This window comes from Actinia tenebrosa, unplaced genomic scaffold (assembly GCF_029948245.1).
Source record: "Actinia tenebrosa isolate PJP-AT-01 unplaced genomic scaffold, QUT_ActTen_1.0 PGA_scaffold2__45_contigs__length_23673736, whole genome shotgun sequence".
In the NCBI taxonomy this organism is placed as follows: Eukaryota; Metazoa; Cnidaria; class Anthozoa; order Actiniaria; family Actiniidae; genus Actinia; species Actinia tenebrosa.
Window position 1 is genome coordinate 17,271,636 of NW_028292579.1, and position 19,272 is coordinate 17,290,907.

General features: G+C 38.0%; 1 protein-coding gene across 1 annotated transcript in view; it reads left to right on the forward strand.

Moving 5' to 3' along the window:
• The window catches only part of LOC116289279 (uncharacterized), a 30,775-nt gene extending 11,619 nt beyond the window's left edge, over positions 1 to 19,156 (forward strand). Inside the window, exons 13-18 of the mRNA XM_089033888.1 lie at positions 11,159 to 11,279; positions 14,569 to 14,630; positions 14,706 to 14,797; positions 15,321 to 15,433; positions 16,250 to 16,457; positions 17,220 to 19,156. Coding sequence (XP_088890014.1) covers positions 11,159 to 11,279; positions 14,569 to 14,630; positions 14,706 to 14,797; positions 15,321 to 15,433; positions 16,250 to 16,457; positions 17,220 to 17,595 — 972 coding nt within the window. The 3' untranslated portion in view covers positions 17,596 to 19,156. The remainder of the gene's footprint in view (positions 1 to 11,158; positions 11,280 to 14,568; positions 14,631 to 14,705; positions 14,798 to 15,320; positions 15,434 to 16,249; positions 16,458 to 17,219) is intronic.
• Positions 19,157 to 19,272: the final 116 nt, after the last annotated feature.

Genomic DNA, 19,272 nt, shown 5'->3' on the forward strand with positions numbered 1-19,272 from the left:
TGAAAGGACTTCATCAATTAGATCACATCCAGTGAAAGGACCTCATCAATTAAATCACATCCAGTAAAAGGACTTCATCAATTAGATCACATCCAGTGAAAGGACCTCATCAATTAGATCACATCCAGTGAAAGGACCTCATCAATTAGATCACATCCAGTGAAAGGACGTTATCAATTAGATCGCATCCAGTAAAAGGATCTCATCAATTAGATCACATCCAGTGAAAGGACCTTATCAATTAGATCACATCCAGTAAAAGGATCTCATCAATTAGATCACATCCAGTGAAAGGACATAATCAATTAGATCACATCCAGTGAAAGGACCTTATCAATTAGATCACATCCAGTGAAAGGACCTTATCAATTAGATCACATCCAGTAAAAGGATCTCATCAATTAGATCACATCCAGTTAAAGGACCTTATCAATTAGAGCACATCCAGTAAAAGGATCTCATCAATTAGATCACATGCAGTGAAAGGACATCGTCATTTAGATCACATCCAGTAAAAGGACCTCATCAATTAGATCACATCTAGTGAAAGGACCTTATCAATTAGATGACATCCAGTGAAAGGATCTCATCAATTAAATCACATCCAGTGAAAGGACCTCATCAATTAAATCACATCCAGTGAAAGGACCTCATCAATTAAATCACATCCAGTGAAAGGACCTCATCAATTAGATCACATCTAGTGAAAGGACCTCATCAATTAGATCACATCTAGTGAAAGGACCTCATCAATTAGATCACATCTAGTGAAAGGACCTCATCAATTAAATCACATCCAGTGAAAGAACCTCATCAATTAAATCACATCCAATGAAAGGACTTCATCAATTAGATCACATCCAGTGAAAGGATCTCATGAATTAGATCACATCTAGTGAAAGGACCTCATCAATTAAATCACATCCAGTGAAAGGACCTTATCAATTAGATCACATCCAGTGAAAGAACCTCATCAATTAGATCACATCCAGTGAAAGGACCTCATCAATTAGATCACATGCAGTGAAAGGACCTTATCAATTAGATCACATCCAGTAAAAGGATCTCATCAATTAGATCACATCCAGTGAAAGGACCTTATCAATTAGATCACATCCAGTAAAAAGGAACTCATCAATTAGATCACATCCAGTGAAAGGACCTTATCAATTAGATCACATCCAGTAAAAGGATCTCATCAATTAGATCACATCCAGTGAAAGGACCTTATCAATTAGATCACATCCAGTAAAAGGATCTCATCAATTAGATCACATCCAGTGAAAGGACCTTATCAATTAGATCACATCCAGTAAAAGGATCTCATCAATTAGATCACATGCAGTGAAAGGACATCGTCATTTAGATCACATCCAGTGAAAGGACCTCATCAATTAGATCACATCCAGTGAAAAGACGTTATCAATTAGATCACATCCAGTAAAAGGATCTCATCAATTAGATCACATCCAGTGAAAGGACCTTATCAATTAGATAACATCCAGTAAAAGGATCTCATCAATTAGATCACATCCAGTGAAAGGACTTCATCAATTAGATCACATCCAGTGAAAGGACCTTATCAATTAGATCACATCCAGTGAAAGGACCTTATCAATTAGATCACATCCAGTAAAAGGATCTCATCAATTAGATCACATCCAGTGAAAGGACCTTATCAATTAGATCACATCCAGTGAAAGGACCTCATCAATTAGATCACATCCAGTGAAAGGACCTCAATTAGATCACATCGAGTGAAAGGACCTCATCAATTAGATCACATCCAGTGAAATCGGATCTCATCAATTAATCATCATCCAGTGAAAGGACCTTATCAATTAGATCACATAACAGTAAAGGACCTCATCAATTAGATCACATCCAGTGAAAGGCTTCATCAATTAGATCACATCCAGTGAAAAGGACCTTATCAATTAGATCACATCCAGTGAAAGGACCTTATCAATTAGATCACATCCAGTAAAAGGATCTCATCAATTAGATCACATCCAGTCAAAGGACCTTATCAATTAGACACATCCAGTAAACTTATCTTCATCAATTAGATCAAATCAGTGAAAGGACATCGTCATCAATAGATCACATCCAGTAAAAGGAACCTCATCAATTAGATCACTTCTAGTGAAAGGACCTTATCAATTAGATCACATCCAGTGAAAGGACCTCAATCTCATCAATTAGATCACATCCAGTGAAAGGACCTCATCAATTAGATCACATCCAGTGAAAGGACCTCATCAATTAGATCACATCCAGTGAAAGGACCTCATCAATTAGATCACATCCAGTGAAAGGATCTCATCAATTAGATCACATCGTGAAAGGACCTTATCAATTAGATCACATCCAATCAATTAAATCACATCCACTTGAAAGGATTCATCAATTAGCATCACATCCAGTGAAAGGACCTCTCAATTCGATCACATCCAGTGCAAGGACCTCCAGTTAATTGAACGGACCTCATCAATTAGAATCACATCCAGTGAAAAGGACTCATCACTTATCAATCACATCCATGAAAGGAAAGGACCTCATCAATTAGATCAATCTGCAGTGAAAGTGGGACCTCATCACCTATCCATAGTATCACATCCAGTGAAAAGGACCTTATCAATTAGATCACATCCACCCAAGTAAAGAACGAATACTCATCAATTAGATCACATCCAGTGAAAGGACCTTATCATTAGATCACATCCAGTAAAAGGGGACCTCATCAATTAGAATCACATCCAGTGAAAGAACCTCATCAATTAGATCACATCTCAGTGAATGAAAGGAACCTCATCAATTAGATCACATCCAGTGAAAGGACCTCATCAATTAAATCACAATCCAGTGAAAGGGACACTCCCGTATCATCAATTAGATCAATCCAGTAAAAAGGATCGTCATCAATTAGATCACATCTAGTGAAAGGACCTTATCAATTAGATTAATCAAGACATCCAGAATAAAAAGCATAAACCAGACAACAGATCTCATCAATTAGATCAATCCAGTGAAAGTCACATTCATCAAAGGTGAAAAGGACCTTATCATTAGATCAAGCATCCAGTAAAAGGATCAGCTCAATTAGATCACATTACCAGTGAAAGGAACTATCATCATTAGATCACATCCAGTAAAAGGATCTCATCAATTAGATCACACAAGACCACAAAAGTGAAAGGACCTATCAATTAGATCACACCAGTTTGAATGAAAGGACCTCATCAATTAGATCACATCCAGTGAAAGGACATTATCAATTAGATCACATCAGGAAAAGGTCATCCAAGTTAAAAGGATTATCAATTAGATCACATCCAGTGAAACGGACATCAATTACGATCACAGCCAGTGAAAGGATCAATCAATTAGATCACATCCAAAGAAAGACCTCGTCAATTGATCATTTAGATCCATCAGTGAAAGGACTTTCTTATCAATTGATCAGGGGACCTCCAGAGACCTCATGGTGAAAGGCATATCACACAGTGAAAGGACCTCGTAATAAGTGACACGTCTTTAGTGAAAGGACAACATTAGATCATTCACACAATTAAAAGGACCATCAATTAGTGCAGTGGAATAAGACCTTATCAATTAGATACACATCCAGTAAAAGGGATTCATCAATTAGATCACATCCAGTGAAGACCTTATCAATTAGATCACATCAGTAAAGGACTCTCACATCACCGTGATTAAGGACAATTATCAATTTGATCACATCCAGTGAATTGAAAGGAGCAATTAATCCATCAATTAGATCAATCCATTAAAGGACTTCTCATCAATTAGATCACATCCAGTTGAAAGGACCCTTCATCAATTAGATCACATCAGTGATATCAAGGTAGATCACATCAGTGAAAGGACCTCGTCAATTAGATCACATCCAGTGAAAGGACCTTATCAATTAGATCACATCCAGTGAAAGGACCTCATCAATTAGATCACATCCAGTGAAGACCTATAAATTAGCTCAATCCCGTGAAAGACCTTATCAATTAGAGCACATCCAGTGAAAGGACCTCGTCAACTTAGGTAAATTCAGTAGTGAAAGGACTACCAATTAGATCACATCCAGTGAACGGACCTTATCAATTAGATCACATCCAGTGAAAGGATCTCATCAATTAGATCACATCCAGTGAAAGGACCTTATCAATTAGATCACATCCAGTGAAAGGACCTTATCAATTAGATCACATCCAGTTAAAGGACCTCGTCAATTAGATCACATCCAGTGAAAGGACCTTATCAATTAGATCACATCCAGTAAAAGGATCTCATCAATTAGATCACATCAAGTGAAAGGACCTTATCAATTAGATCACATCCAGTAAAAGGATCTCATCAATTAGCTCACATCCAGTGAAAGGACCTTATCAATTAGATCACATCCAGTAAAAGAATCTCATCAATTAGATCACATCAAGTGAAAGGACCTTATCAATTAGATCACATCCAGTAAAAGGATCTCATCAATTAGATCACATCCAGTGAAAGGACTTCATCAATTAGATCACATCCAGTAAAAGGATCTCATCAATTAGATCACATCCAGTGAAAGGACCTTATCAATTAGATCACATCCAGTAAAAGGATCTCATCAATTAGATCACATCCAGTGAAAGGACCTTATCAATTAGATCACATCCAGTAAAAGGATCTCATCAATTAGATCACATCCAGTTAAAGGACCTTATCAATTAGATCACATCCAGTAAAAGGATCTCATCAATTAGATCACATCCAGTGAAAGGACCTTATCAATTAGATCACATCCAGTAAAAGGATCTCATCAATTAGATCACATCCAGTGAAAGGACATCGTCATTTAGATCACGTGCAGTGAAAGGACCTCATCAATTAGATCACATGCAGTGAAAGGACCTTATCAATTAGATCACATCCAGTAAAAGGATCTCATCAATTAGATCACATCCAGTGAAAGGACCTTATCAATTAGATCACATCCAGTAAAAGGATCTCATCAATTAAATCACATCCAGTGAAAGAACCTCATCAATTAAATCACATCCAATGAAAGGACATCGTTATTTAGATCACATCCAGTGAAAGGACCTCATCAATTAAATCACATCCAGTGAAAGGACCTCGTCAATTAGATGACATCCAGTGAAAGGACTTCATCAATTAGATCACATCTAGTGAAAGGACCTCATCAATTAGATCATATCCAATGAAAGGACTTCATCAATTAGATCACATCCAGTGAAAGGACATCATCAATTAGATCACATACAGTAAAAGGACATCGTCATTTAGATCACATCCAGTGAAAGGACCTCATCAATTAGATCACATCCAGTGAAAGGACCTTATCAATTAGATCACATACAGTGAAAGGACATCGTCATTTAGATCACATCCAGTGAAAGGACCTCATCAATTAGATCACATCCAGTGAAAGGACCTCATCAATTAGATGACATCCAGTGAAAGAACCTTATCAATTAGATCACATCCAGTAAAAGGATCTCATCAATTAGATCACATCCAGTGAAAGGACCTTATCAATTAGATCACATCCAGTAAAAGGATCTCATCAATTAGATCACATCCAGTGAAAGGACCTTATCAATTAGATCACATCCAGTAAAAGGATCTCATCAATTAGATCACATCCAGTTAAAGGACCTTATCAATTAGATCACATCCAGTAAAAGGATCTCATCAATTAGATCACATCCAGTGAAAGGACCTTATCAATTAGATCACATCCAGTAAAAGGATCTCATCAATTAGATCACATCCAGTGAAAGGACATCGTCATTTAGATCACTTGCAGTGAAAGGACCTCATCAATTAGATCACATGCAGTGAAAGGACCTTATCAATTAGATCACATCCAGTAAAAGGATCTCATCAATTAGATCACATCCAGTGAAAGGACCTTATCAATTAGATCACATCCAGTAAAAGGATCTCATCAATTAGATCACATCCAGTGAAAGAACCTCATCAATTAAATCACATCCAATGAAAGGACATCGTTATTTAGATCACATCCAGTGAAAGGACCTCATCAATTATATCACATCCAGTGAAAGGACCTCGTCAATTAGATGACATCCAGTGAAAGGACTTCATCAATTAGATCACATCTAGTGAAAGGACCTCATCAATTAGATCATATCCAATGAAAGGACTTCATCAATTAGATCACATCCAGTGAAAGGACATCATCAATTAGATCACATACAGTAAAAGGACATCGTCATTTAGATCACATCCAGTGAAAGGACCTCATCAATTAGATCACATCCAGTGAAAGGACCTTATCAATTAGATCACATACAGTGAAAGGACATCGTCATTTAGATCACATCCAGTGAAAGGACCTCATCAATTAGATCACATCCAGTGAAAGGACCTCATCAATTAGATGACATCCAGTGAAAGAACCTTATCAATTAGATCACATCCAGTAAAAGGATCTCATCAATTAGATCACATCCAGTGAAAGGACCTTATCAATTAGATCACATCCAGTAAAAGGATCTCATCAATTAGATCACATCCAGTGAAAGGACCTTATCAATTAGATCACATCCAGTAAAAGGATCTCATCAATTAGATCACATCCAGTGAAAGGACCTTATCAATTAGATCACATCCAGTAAAAGGATCTCATCAATTAGATCACATCCAGTGAAAGGACCTTATCAATTAGATCACATCCAGTAAAAGGATCTCATCAATTAGATCACATCCAGTGAAAGGACTTCATCAATTAGATCACATCCAGTGAAAGGACCTCATCAATTAGATCACATCCAGTAAAAGGATCTCATCAATTAGATCACATCCAGTGAAAGGACCTTATCAATTAGATCACATCCAGTAAAAGGATCTCATCAATTAGATCACATCCAGTGAAAGGACCTTATCAATTAGATCACATCCAGTAAAAGGATCTCATCAATTAGATCACATCCAGTGAAAGGACCTTATCAATTAGATCACATCCAGTAAAAGGATCTCATCAATTAGATCACATCCAGTGAAAGCACTTCATCAATTAGATCACATCCAGTGAAAGGACCTTATCAATTAGATCACATCCAGTGAAAGGACCTCGTCAATTAGATCACATCCAGTGAAAGGACCTTATCAATTAGATCACATCCAGTGAAAGGACCTTATTAATTAGAGCACATCCAGTGAAAGGACCTCGTCAATTAGGTAACATTCAGTGAAAGGACCTTATCAATTAGATCACATCCAGTGAAAGGACCTTATCAATTAGATCACATCCAGTGAAAGGATCTCATCAATTAGATCACATCCAGTGAAAGGACCTTATCAATTAGATCACATCCAGTGAAAGCACTTCATCAATTAGATCACATCCAGTGAAAGGACCTTATCAATTAGATCACATCCAGTGAAAGGACCTCGTCAATTAGATCACATCCAGTGAAAGGACCTTATCAATTAGATCACATCCAGTGAAAGGACCTTATTAATTAGAGCACATCCAGTGAAAGGACCTCGTCAATTAGGTAACATTCAGTGAAAGGACCTTATCAATTAGATCACATCCAGTGAAAGGACCTTATCAATTAGATCACATCCAGTGAAAGGATCTCATCAATTAGATCACATCCAGTGAAAGGACCTTATCAATTAGATCACATCCAGTGAAAGGACCTTATCAATTATATCACATCCAGTTAAAGGACCTCATCAATTAGATCACATCCAGTGAAAGGACCTTATCAATTAGATCACATCCAGTAAAAGGATCTCATCAATTAGATCACATCAAGTGAAAGGACCTTATCAATTAGATCACATCCAGTAAAAGGATCTCATCAATTAGCTCACATCCAGTGAAAGGACCTTATCAATTAGATCACATCCAGTAAAAGAATCTCATCAATTAGATCACATCCAGTGAAAGGACCTTATCAATTAGATCACATCCAGTAAAAGGATCTCATCAATTAGATCACATCCAGTGAAAGGACTTCATCAATTAGATCACATCCAGTAAAAGGATCTCATCAATTAGATCACATCCAGTGAAAGGACCTTATCAATTAGATCACATCCAGTAAAAGGATCTCATCAATTAGATCACATCCAGTGAAAGGACCTTATCAATTAGATCACATCCAGTAAAAGGATCTCATCAATTAGATCACATCCAGTTAAAGGACCTTATCAATTAGATCACATCCAGTAAAAGGATCTCATCAATTAGATCACATCCAGTGAAAGGACCTTATCAATTAGATCACATCCAGTAAAAGGATCTCATCAATTAGATCACATCCAGTGAAAGGACATCGTCATTTAGATCACGTGCAGTGAAAGGACCTCATCAATTAGATCACATGCAGTGAAAGGACCTTATCAATTAGATCACATCCAGTAAAAGGATCTCATCAATTAGATCACATCCAGTGAAAGGACCTTATCAATTAGATCACATCCAGTAAAAGGATCTCATCAATTAAATCACATCCAGTGAAAGAACCTCATCAATTAAATCACATCCAATGAAAGGACATCGTTATTTAGATCACATCCAGTGAAAGGACCTCATCAATTAAATCACATCCAGTGAAAGGACCTCGTCAATTAGATGACATCCAGTGAAAGGACTTCCTCAATTAGATCACATCTAGTGAAAGGACCTCATCAATTAGATCATATCCAATGAAAGGACTTCATCAATTAGATCACATCCAGTGAAAGGACATCATCAATTAGATCACATACAGTAAAAGGACATCGTCATTTAGATCACATCCAGTGAAAGGACCTCATCAATTAGATCACATCCAGTGAAAGGACCTTATCAATTAGATCACATACAGTGAAAGGACATCGTCATTTAGATCACATCCAGTGAAAGGACCTTATCAATTAGATCACATTCAGTGAAAGGACCTTATCAATTAGATCACATCCAGTAAAAGGATACATCAATTAGATCACATCCAGTGAAAGGACCTTATCAATTAGATCACATCCAGTAAAAGGATCTCATCAATTAGATCACATCCAGTGAAAGGACCTTATCAATTAGATCACATCCAGTAAAAGGATCTCATCAATTAGATCACATCCAGTGAAAGGACCTTATCAATTAGATCACATCCAGTAAAAGGATCTCATCAATTAGATCACATCCAGTGAAAGGACCTTATCAATTAGATCACATCCAGTAAAAGGATCTCATCAATTAGATCACATCCAGTGAAAGGACTTCATCAATTAGATCAATTCCAGTGAAAGGACCTTATCAATTAGATCACATCAAGTGAAAGGACCTCGTCAATTAGATCACATCCAGTGAAAGGACCTTATCAATTAGATCACATCCAGTGAAAGGACCTTATCAATTAGAGCACATCCAGTGAAAGGACCTCGTCAATTAGATAACATCCAGTGAAAGGACCTTATCAATTAGATCACATCCAGTGAAAGGACCTTATCAATTAGATCACATCCAGTGAAAGGACCTTATCAATTAGATCACATCCAGTGAAAGGATCTCATCAATTAGATCACATCCAGTGAAAGGACCTTATCAATTAAATCACATCCAGTGAAAGGACCTTATCAATTAGATCACATCCAGTGAAAGGACCTTATCAATTAGATCACATCCAGTGAAAGGACCTTATCAATTAGATCACATCCAGTGAAAGGACCTCGTCAATTAGATCACATCCAGTGAAAGGACCTTATCAATTAGATCACATCCAGTAAAAGGACCTCATCAATTAGATCACATCCAGTGAAAGGACTTCATCAGTTAGATCAATTCCAGTGAAAGGACCTTATCAATTAGATCACATCCAGTGAAAGGACCTCGTCAATTAGATCACATCCAGTGAAAGGACCTTATCAATTAGATCACATCCAGTGAAAGGACCTTATCAATTAGAGCACATCCAGTGAAAGGACCTCGTCAATTAGATAACATCCAGTTAAAGGACCTTATCAATTAGATCACATCCAGTGAAAGGACCTTATCAATTAGATCACATCCAGTGAAAGGACCTTATCAATTAGATCACATCCAGTGAAAGGATCTCATCAATTAGATCACATCCAGTGAAAGGACCTTATCAATTAAATCACATCCAGTGAAAGGACCTTATCAATTAGATCACATCCAGTGAAAGGACCTTATCAATTAGATCACATCCAGTGAAAGGACCTTATCAATTAGATCACATCCAGTAAAAGGACCTTGTCAATTAGATCACATCCAGTGAAAGGACCTTATCAATTAGATCACATCCAGTGAAAGGACCTTATCAATTAGAGCACATCCAGTGAAAGGACCTCGTCAATTAGATAACATCCAGTGAAAGGACCTTATCAATTAGATCACATCCAGTGAAAGGACCTTATCAATTAGATCACATCCAGTGAAAGGACCTTATCAATTAGATCACATCCGGTGAAAGGATCTCATCAATTAGATCACATCCAGTGAAAGGACCTTATCAATTAGATCACATCCAGTGAAAGGACCTTATCAATTAGATCACATCCAGTGAAAGGACCTTATCAATTAGATCACATCCAGTGATAGGATCTTATCAATTAGATCACATCCAGTGAAAGGACCTCATCAATTAGATGACACCCAGTGAAAGGACCTCATCAATTAAATCACATCCAGTGAAAGGACCTCATCAATTAGATAACATCCAGCGAAAGGACCAAAGGACCATAGCAAAACAAATAAGTGACAAATATACAAGAAACCAGAGCGTGTGCTGGTTGGGATTGGCAAAACACGAGAGAAGTGTTAGGAGAAGCACGATGCGTAACTACGCAATATTTCTATAACAATTATTTAATTAATCAAATGAAGAAGGCTTGACAGAGTTTGCGCAATATTTTCTTTTCCATCTCAAATTGAGCCAAACCGTCGAGTGTTGTTTTGTAGGTTGGTTTCGTGATTGTAATCTAAATGTTTCTTCAACCAAAAGTAATTTATTTCCGAGCTTTTGGGCATTGATTACTAATCATAAGGGTCAAGTGTCTGCATAACTCAGTGTCTGCACAACCTTGTACAACAACTAGGAATCTAACAATGAGTACTCAAGATGGATTTATTTATTACCTGTTTTATTTGTTCAAGTTTGAGTTTCTGAGCGAGGCAGACACGATGAAGCACTTCTCGCATGATAACATCGTTCAGTTGTATGGTGTGTGTACCACAAATGAACCTGTTTACATCGTCATGGAATTAATGATTCACGGTGAGTGAAAACCTCTTTTTGTTTGGGTATTGGTTAAGCCAAATTTACATAACAGGCCAAACTTGAATTGGTATTCTTTGTGCGCGCTTAACTTTCTGTCTTTCCATTAGGCGCCTAGAGGTCGGGTAAAAAAACCTGATCCAGTTGGCATTGCATTGCTTTTTTGGGATGTTAAAATAGACGCCATCTTGGATGTATGTCCCCGAAAACAGCCCCAAAATGCACTGCAATGCCAGCAGGAACCAGTTTTTTTACTCGACCTCGGGGCGCCTAATGAAAGACAGAAAGACAGATATTACATATATATACATAGCGCATATTGCATTGGGAGATGTCGCTCACTTACCGAGAGAGATAGAGAGAGAGAGAATGAAAGAGGAAGAGTACGACTGATATGAGATAAAAAGGTATTTAAAGGGGTTCAATGGTTGTGTTTAGCAAACCCCATTTCGGCAAAGCACTTAATGATTGCTAAAATGCATTGGATAGAAGACGACGCGTTTGACATTTCTCTGGCACATCGGTGGTTCGAGGATGGTTCGAGTGGTAGATAATTGTTGAAATAATTGTTTATGCAAAGCTGATCCTGGGGAAGAACGGGCTGTATTTATATATTTTATTCGAAATTTAAACAAACATACATTCTTTTTTAAGAAGATATAACTAGCTAAAAACTAGTGTGAGCTGCGTCGGTGTTTCTAATGAAACAGTAATGATGAAAAGGTAAATTATACACCGTGAAAAGATGAAACAACTTACTGACGTTTCGGACGCTAGTCCTTCGTCGGAGTAAAAGAGAAAGAAGTGGTAGAAAGGAGTGTATATATGATAGAATAAGACAAAAGAAACCAATGAGAGCAAGGTAGGCAAGGAAACAAAAACAAACAATCAAAAGACAAAAGAAAAGGTTAGTTGAAAATAAAGCGTTCATTAATCCCGTTGGGACTAAGAGTGCCCAATAGGTGAATAAGCCGCATTTCTTTGGTCTTGCGACAATCATTGTTGCCGTTAAGCAAAGAAAGACCGAAAACAATGAAGTCAGAAAGAGAATGGTTAGCTAGATTAAAATGGCGGGAAACTGGTTTGGTGGGATCGTTATTGCGAATATCAGAAAGATGATTGCAAATGCGATCACCAAGACGGCGGCCAGTCTCGCCCACATACAAAAGATTACAGCGGGTACATTTAATACAATATACAACATTAGAAGTGGTACAAACAAAATGGTCAGTGATTTTAACAGTTGATTTAGGACCGACAACAGAAGTGTGAGAGACTATGTGAGGACAAGTATAACAACGTTTACGAGAACAGCGAAAAGTACCAGGTTCTTTGTTAGAGGGAAGAACTCCCTTGACCAAGAAAGAACGGAGATTACGATCACGTTTATAGGAAAAGAGAGGGCGGTTGTTGAAAATAGCAGAAGTGCGAGTATCAGAGTCAAGCAGAGAAAAGTTGCGGTTAACAATGGGTTTAATGGAAATGTTAATAGGATGATACGTAAGAGTGAAAGGAATGCGGTCATTAGAGGGACGAGTGTGAGGAGTGAGAGCGGTGGTACGATCAATAGTAGAAACTTTACGAATGGCGCGATCAATAACATGAGCAGGATAATTACGCTTAAGGAAGAAGGAACGCATCTCAGAACATTTAACAGAAAAATCGAGATCATCACTACACAAACGACGAAGACGAAGAAATTGCGAGAACGGAATAGCGTTAAGAGTGTGCTTAGGATGAGAAGACGAGTAGAGTAAATAAGAATGAGAGTCAGTAGGTTTGTAATGGACACTAGTGCTAAGACGGTCGTCATTAACACTAAGCAAGATGTCAAGGAAAGTGACTGATGTTTCACTAACCTCCCACGTAAAGTCTAAGGCAGGGTGAAAAGAGTTAACGTTTAACGGTGTTGCTATGGGTACTAAGATGGGCCCTAGTTATGCCAATTTGTTTGTTGGTTATATCGAAAACCTTGTTTTTCAACAATATACTGGACCTAAACCTGAGTTTTTTGGACGGTATATTGATGATTGTATTGGTGCTACTTCTTGTTCGCATAATGACTTAGATTTTTTCATCTCTTTTGTTAATTCTTTTCACCCTGCCTTAGACTTTACGTGGGAGGTTAGTGAAACATCAGTCACTTTCCTTGACATCTTGCTTAGTGTTAATGACGACCGTCTTAGCACTAGTGTCCATTACAAACCTACTGACTCTCATTCTTATTTACTCTACTCGTCTTCTCATCCTAAGCACACTCTTAACGCTATTCCGTTCTCGCAATTTCTTCGTCTTCGTCGTTTGTGTAGTGATGATCTCGATTTTTCTATTAAATGTTCTGAGATGCGTTCCTTCTTCCTTAAGCGTAATTATCCTGCTCATGTTATTGATCGCGCCATTCGTAAAGTTTCTACTATTGATCGTACCACCGCTCTCACTCCTCACACTCGTCCCTCTAATGACCGCATTCCTTTCACTCTTACGTATCATCCTATTAACATTTCCATTAAACCCATTGTTAACCGCAACTTTTCTCTGCTTGACTCTGATACTCGCACTTCTGCTATTTTCAACAACCGCCCTCTCTTTTCCTATAAACGTGATCGTAATCTCCGTTCTTTCTTGGTCAAGGGAGTTCTTCCCTCTAACAAAGAACCTGGTACTTTTCGCTGTTCTCGTAAACGTTGTTATACTTGTCCTCACATAGTCTCTCACACTTCTGTTGTCGGTCCTAAATCAACTGTTAAAATCACTGACCATTTTGTTTGTACCACTTCTAATGTTGTATATTGTATTAAATGTACCCGCTGTAATCTTTTGTATGTGGGCGAGACTGGCCGCCGTCTTGGTGATCGCATTTGCAATCATCTTTCTGATATTCGCAATAACGATCCCACCAAACCAGTTTCCCGCCATTTTAATCTAGCTAACCATTCTCTTTCTGACTTCATTGTTTTCGGTCTTTCTTTGCTTAACGGCAACAATGATTGTCGCAAGACCAAAGAAATGCGGCTTATTCACCTATTGGGCACTCTTAGTCCCAACGGGATTAATGAACGCTTTATTTTCAACTAACCTTTTCTTTTGTCTTTTGATTGTTTGTTTTTGTTTCCTTGCCTACCTTGCTCTCATTGGTTTCTTTTGTCTTATTCTATCATATATACACTCCTTTCTACCACTTCTTTCTCTTTTACTCCGACGAAGGACTAGCGTCCGAAACGTCAGTAAGTTGTTTCATCTTTTCACGGTGTATAATTTACCTTTTCATCATTACTTATTCTTTTTTAAGGTGATTTAAAAAGTTTTCTTCTCGCACGGCGACGGATAATCAACCAACAAGGCACGCCAGAGGTATATATCTATTTCATTTCCCCTACTATATATTTATCGCATGTACTAACGTAATCCCTTCCCCACCCCTGACAGGCAGAGGAAGTCACGCCAGGAAACCTTACGAGGATGGCGCTGGATATCGCTCGTGGACTTCAGTACCTTGCGCAACTGAAATACGTGCACAGGTGTGGTGATCTTGTTCTTTTTCGTTTGTTTTATCAACTAATTAGGCTGCCATATGGATTTTTGTAGAGCGGTTTCAGTAGTGGATCTAGGATATTGAGAAGGGAAGCCATCATTGATTACTATAAGGATGAAAAACAATATCATCCTTCTTGGACACAACTGCACATATATTAAACAAATAAACAATTTAATTGGAGGACATTTTTAAGTTTGACCATATCAATAAATTTAAAGAGGTGCTTATTTTGCGCTTAAATAGTGTTATGGTATTCACAAAGGGAGTGAAGGTCCCCTTGGATCTTCCGCAGTGGGATTTATTGTAAATAAATACTTGTCCACAAAATATTGGCTTTCTTCTTCAGTCGTTTCATACAATGCTCGTAATTTACCTATTACGCATGTTTTTCTATGATTTCGAGCCCATCCCACACGGCTTACCGCCTCATCTCTCATGTGGGTCTCATGTCCACAAAATACATCCTTTGTGACTTCTCGACCTTAATAATTTTATTCAATCGATAGAGATCTTGCTCTTCGCAACTGCATGGTTGGTCTTGGTAATGTCATTAAGATAGGAGACTTCGGACTGGCAAGACAGTTAAACCTGAAAGATTATTACCGCTTTGAGCGAAAAGGTTAGTGGTAGCTGGTCCATTGGTTGTAAGAATCATAACGAAATTTGTATAAGAAAAATAATACCATGCCTTCTTTCATGCCTTGTTTGAGAAGTGCTACAGTATAGGCCGCCTTCAAACGAGACTACAAATACTTGCAAATTTGGGCTTGCGTCCTGTTTGAATACTACAAGCGATAGCCGCTAATCTGGTTGAAATGAATTTGACTCTGAATTATTTCCTTCCTGATTTGATGGCAAGTTGCGCGTACCGCATGCAAAACGACTACTTGTTAAATGAAAGCGCGCGCATCAGCTTGAGTAGTCTAAAGAGATTTGTGATCAAAGTTAAGAAAGAACACGGTGTTTGTTTTGTGAATTGTAATCGAAAGCTGCTGCAATTTATTTCGGGTGGAATTCACCGCTTGTGTTTCTACTTGTCAGAGCTTAGAACTTCCTCTCCGTATTTGTCATCCTTCGCCTCTCGAAATCAACCCGGCCACAGCTGTGCTCCGGGGTCATGCGTGGACTATGTAGCAGCTGCGAGGGGCGTCTTCACATGCTTTCAGTTCGAGCTGCGCCACTGCTGTACTTGCGGTGGGAATAAGCGATGACGAGGTTTCTTTAAGTATTTGTCACGTGCCGCAGCCCAACCAGGAACAGACGCTCTGGACTTTGTCGCTCGCTTCCCTTCCCCCTCCCCCCAGTCAAACGCTCGTGACTTGTGAGTCTCAGAGAGATCGGCTTGGAGCAAGTCACTATAAGGATTTATGAAAACTTATTCGGTCAAATACTATCACTTTTATAAGATAATTAATTAACGTTATGTTAACCATAGCCGCCCTACCCATCAGATGGATGGCACCTGAAGCCATAACAGAGGGTCTATTCACTACTCAGTCTGATGTCTGGTCGTATGGCGTAACACTTTGGGAGTTGGCTACGTTTGGTGGTTTTCCGTATCAAGGGGTATCCAACCAAGAGGTGCTTGATTACGTCAAAGAAGGAAACAGATTAAAGATACCTGAAAGGAGTCCAGAATCCATGTGAGTCAAATAATGGTTTCTTTATTGATACCACAAAAATCTAAAATTAAAAACCTTCCATCCATTGCAATAAAACTATAAAACTCATTAATTGTTGTGTCACTGTTGTCAACCTCTTATTAGCAACTGTATTTTTTTCATTTGGTGGCCTGGAAATCCATTATTTTAAGAGGAAAAGTGACACATCAGTTTTGCAAATTTCTCGATTCTGATTGGCTAACATTTTCTCTCAGATCATCTGGATGTGATGAGAACGGCAACCAGTCATTTTTATTCAAGAAGAATGTTGAACATGGTCATTAGAAATCACGGGGTAGTTAAATAACCCTTTCAAATAATTTTGAAATTCCACAAATATCTTCACTTGAACATATGGATATTCTACATAGGATAGGGCCTTGGTGCCCTCGCGCGCAGTCAGGTTGCACTGTTGCGCACAAAAAGATTTATTTTTAATTGATTAATTGGATGGCACAAGTCGAGATTACCAGCAACTTTGCAGGTTGTGTTAACACGGTGAAAAACGTTTTGCGTATTTATAACTGTTATTTTATAATTTTGAGATATTGTTTGTCAGTAACGAGTTTCAGGGATAAACACAAGCTGCTCGTGCAAACTCGCGCATTGATGTTTCACCTTGAGCAAACAACATTTAAAAAAATATTTTTAGCATATTGGCCATATGCAAGAAAAACGATATTTTTGATCACGTGTCACATCCCATTAAGTTACTGATTAATTATATTTCCCGTCTTTTTCTAGGGCTTCATTGTTACGTTTTTGTTGGCGCTTCGACTACCTGGACCGTCCAACACCATACAGAATTGTACAGATTTTAACCGAAAATCCTGAATTAGTACACGCATGCGTAGAAGTCCCTTCTTCCACAGTAACAGATGATTGTGTTGGGAAATTCCATGCACCAAGGACTACTGCGCATGCGCGCAATCGATCACGGTCAAATTCTGTCAGTTCTCAGATGTCAGAAAGGATACGAACGAGTAGCTTGTTGAAAGGATCTTCTGTCTCGTCGAAGCAAAATATAGCAATCAGCAGTGTTGGTATGCACAGTCCGGGAACGAAAAGTAAGAATTCTGAAACGGTGGAGAGAAAAACATCGTTCTTTTTTAGACTCTAATTTAAGATACTCAAATTCATTCCTCGTTTCCAGGATTTTCTTTTTTCTCAACGGAAGAATATAACTTCTGTGGCGATAATAGTTTATTATCGCTATATGTAAATACATATTTTCGTATTTATATATTATATTTTTGACGGAACCCATATTTGATTGAGACGTATTTAAAATAAACCATTTGCCTTTCTTGAGCTCAATGAACAGCTGACTGGTAGAGTCGATTTAGTGTAACCGTTGAATAGTTGACGTCACCTAAATTAGATTAGTTATTTATTATTTTAGTTAATGTCACATAAATTGAAGATTCACGTGCCGACGGTCTGAAAATCAGGGGGAGAAAACGAAGATGTAATCGAGTGATGACGAGTGGTGGCAAAAAAAGGGTTTCCTTTATTCAAATAACTTTTGCTGGATTACTAATATCATATCCAAAACCTTTTTCAAATTACTTTTTTCTCCTTACAAGATACTTTTGATTTAGAGATATAAAGCAATTTAAAGTTGGTTTTCCTTGAAGGATCTTTGGTTGAATCTATTGACCCCTTGCAGCACGTCGGAATGCAGCTGGAGTTGGAGGTCATAACAATAGGTTTCCAATTCTGATGAGATTGAAATTATTTTGTTTTGTCATCTAAATTGAGTTCATTTGACTTCACATTGAAGGGGTCTATTCGTTATCAAAGTGATATATCAGACGTGACCGTTTGTTGCAAATGGGCTATTCCTGGAGTCTTACATTTCAAATTTACATTTTAAAAGTATTTGAAGCTCTTATAGGATGGTAGGGTTTAGAATCCCTTACACCCAACTCGGGATGGATCCGCCCATATCATTGCCAGTGTTTATTTGAACTTAGGAAAAGCAAATTTTAAGCGACATAAAATTGTATATTTATTTTTTATCAATTCTCTCATAATCGTCGAAGCTTGCGGTACAAACATCATATATATTTGTCTATAATTATATACGAGTACTGTATATATATTTAGGAACATAAAACGCCCGCGCATATGTCTATGTACTGTGATATAAGACGCTGGAAGATGTAGAGTCCGAGAGAATCAAGCTTAGGAACACGAGGCGTGGCTGAGTGCTCTACAGCCTTCAAAGTGCTTATATCACAGTACAGAGACACACGCAGGCGTTTTATATTGCTGTTATGCAATATTTTTGAACGATTTCAGTCTCGCGAGCGCATCTCAGTCCTCCGATATAAACACTGTAGCCAGCCAATGGTGCGCGAGTTATATCATGTATTTCATAAATCTATTTATATGATGTTTTTCATTAAAATCATATCAATATTTTTATCCGTATTATGAGGTTAAACGACTTTTTGTATGGTATTCCCGAAGCCGGGAGCGACCACTGACCCAGGGCAAAATAAGAGGCTCATCATGTCTCATTTAATTTATGAACAGAATTTCGAGTAGTCTCGAAAATGCAACCGCATTGAAGGCAGCTAGGGAATCCTTGTCACACAACACTCTGTCTATTAAGCAGCTGTGTAGAACACTTTTAAGAATATAGCCTATCACAAATAAAGCTCTTTCTGATTTTATTGTGAATTGTTTATTGAAGTAACTTATATGAATAGGGCCTCCACTCATCGCCGCTATCCCTTCCCTCTCAGATGGATATTCCTTTCATCAGGTTTGCACAGTGCGCCACATTTGC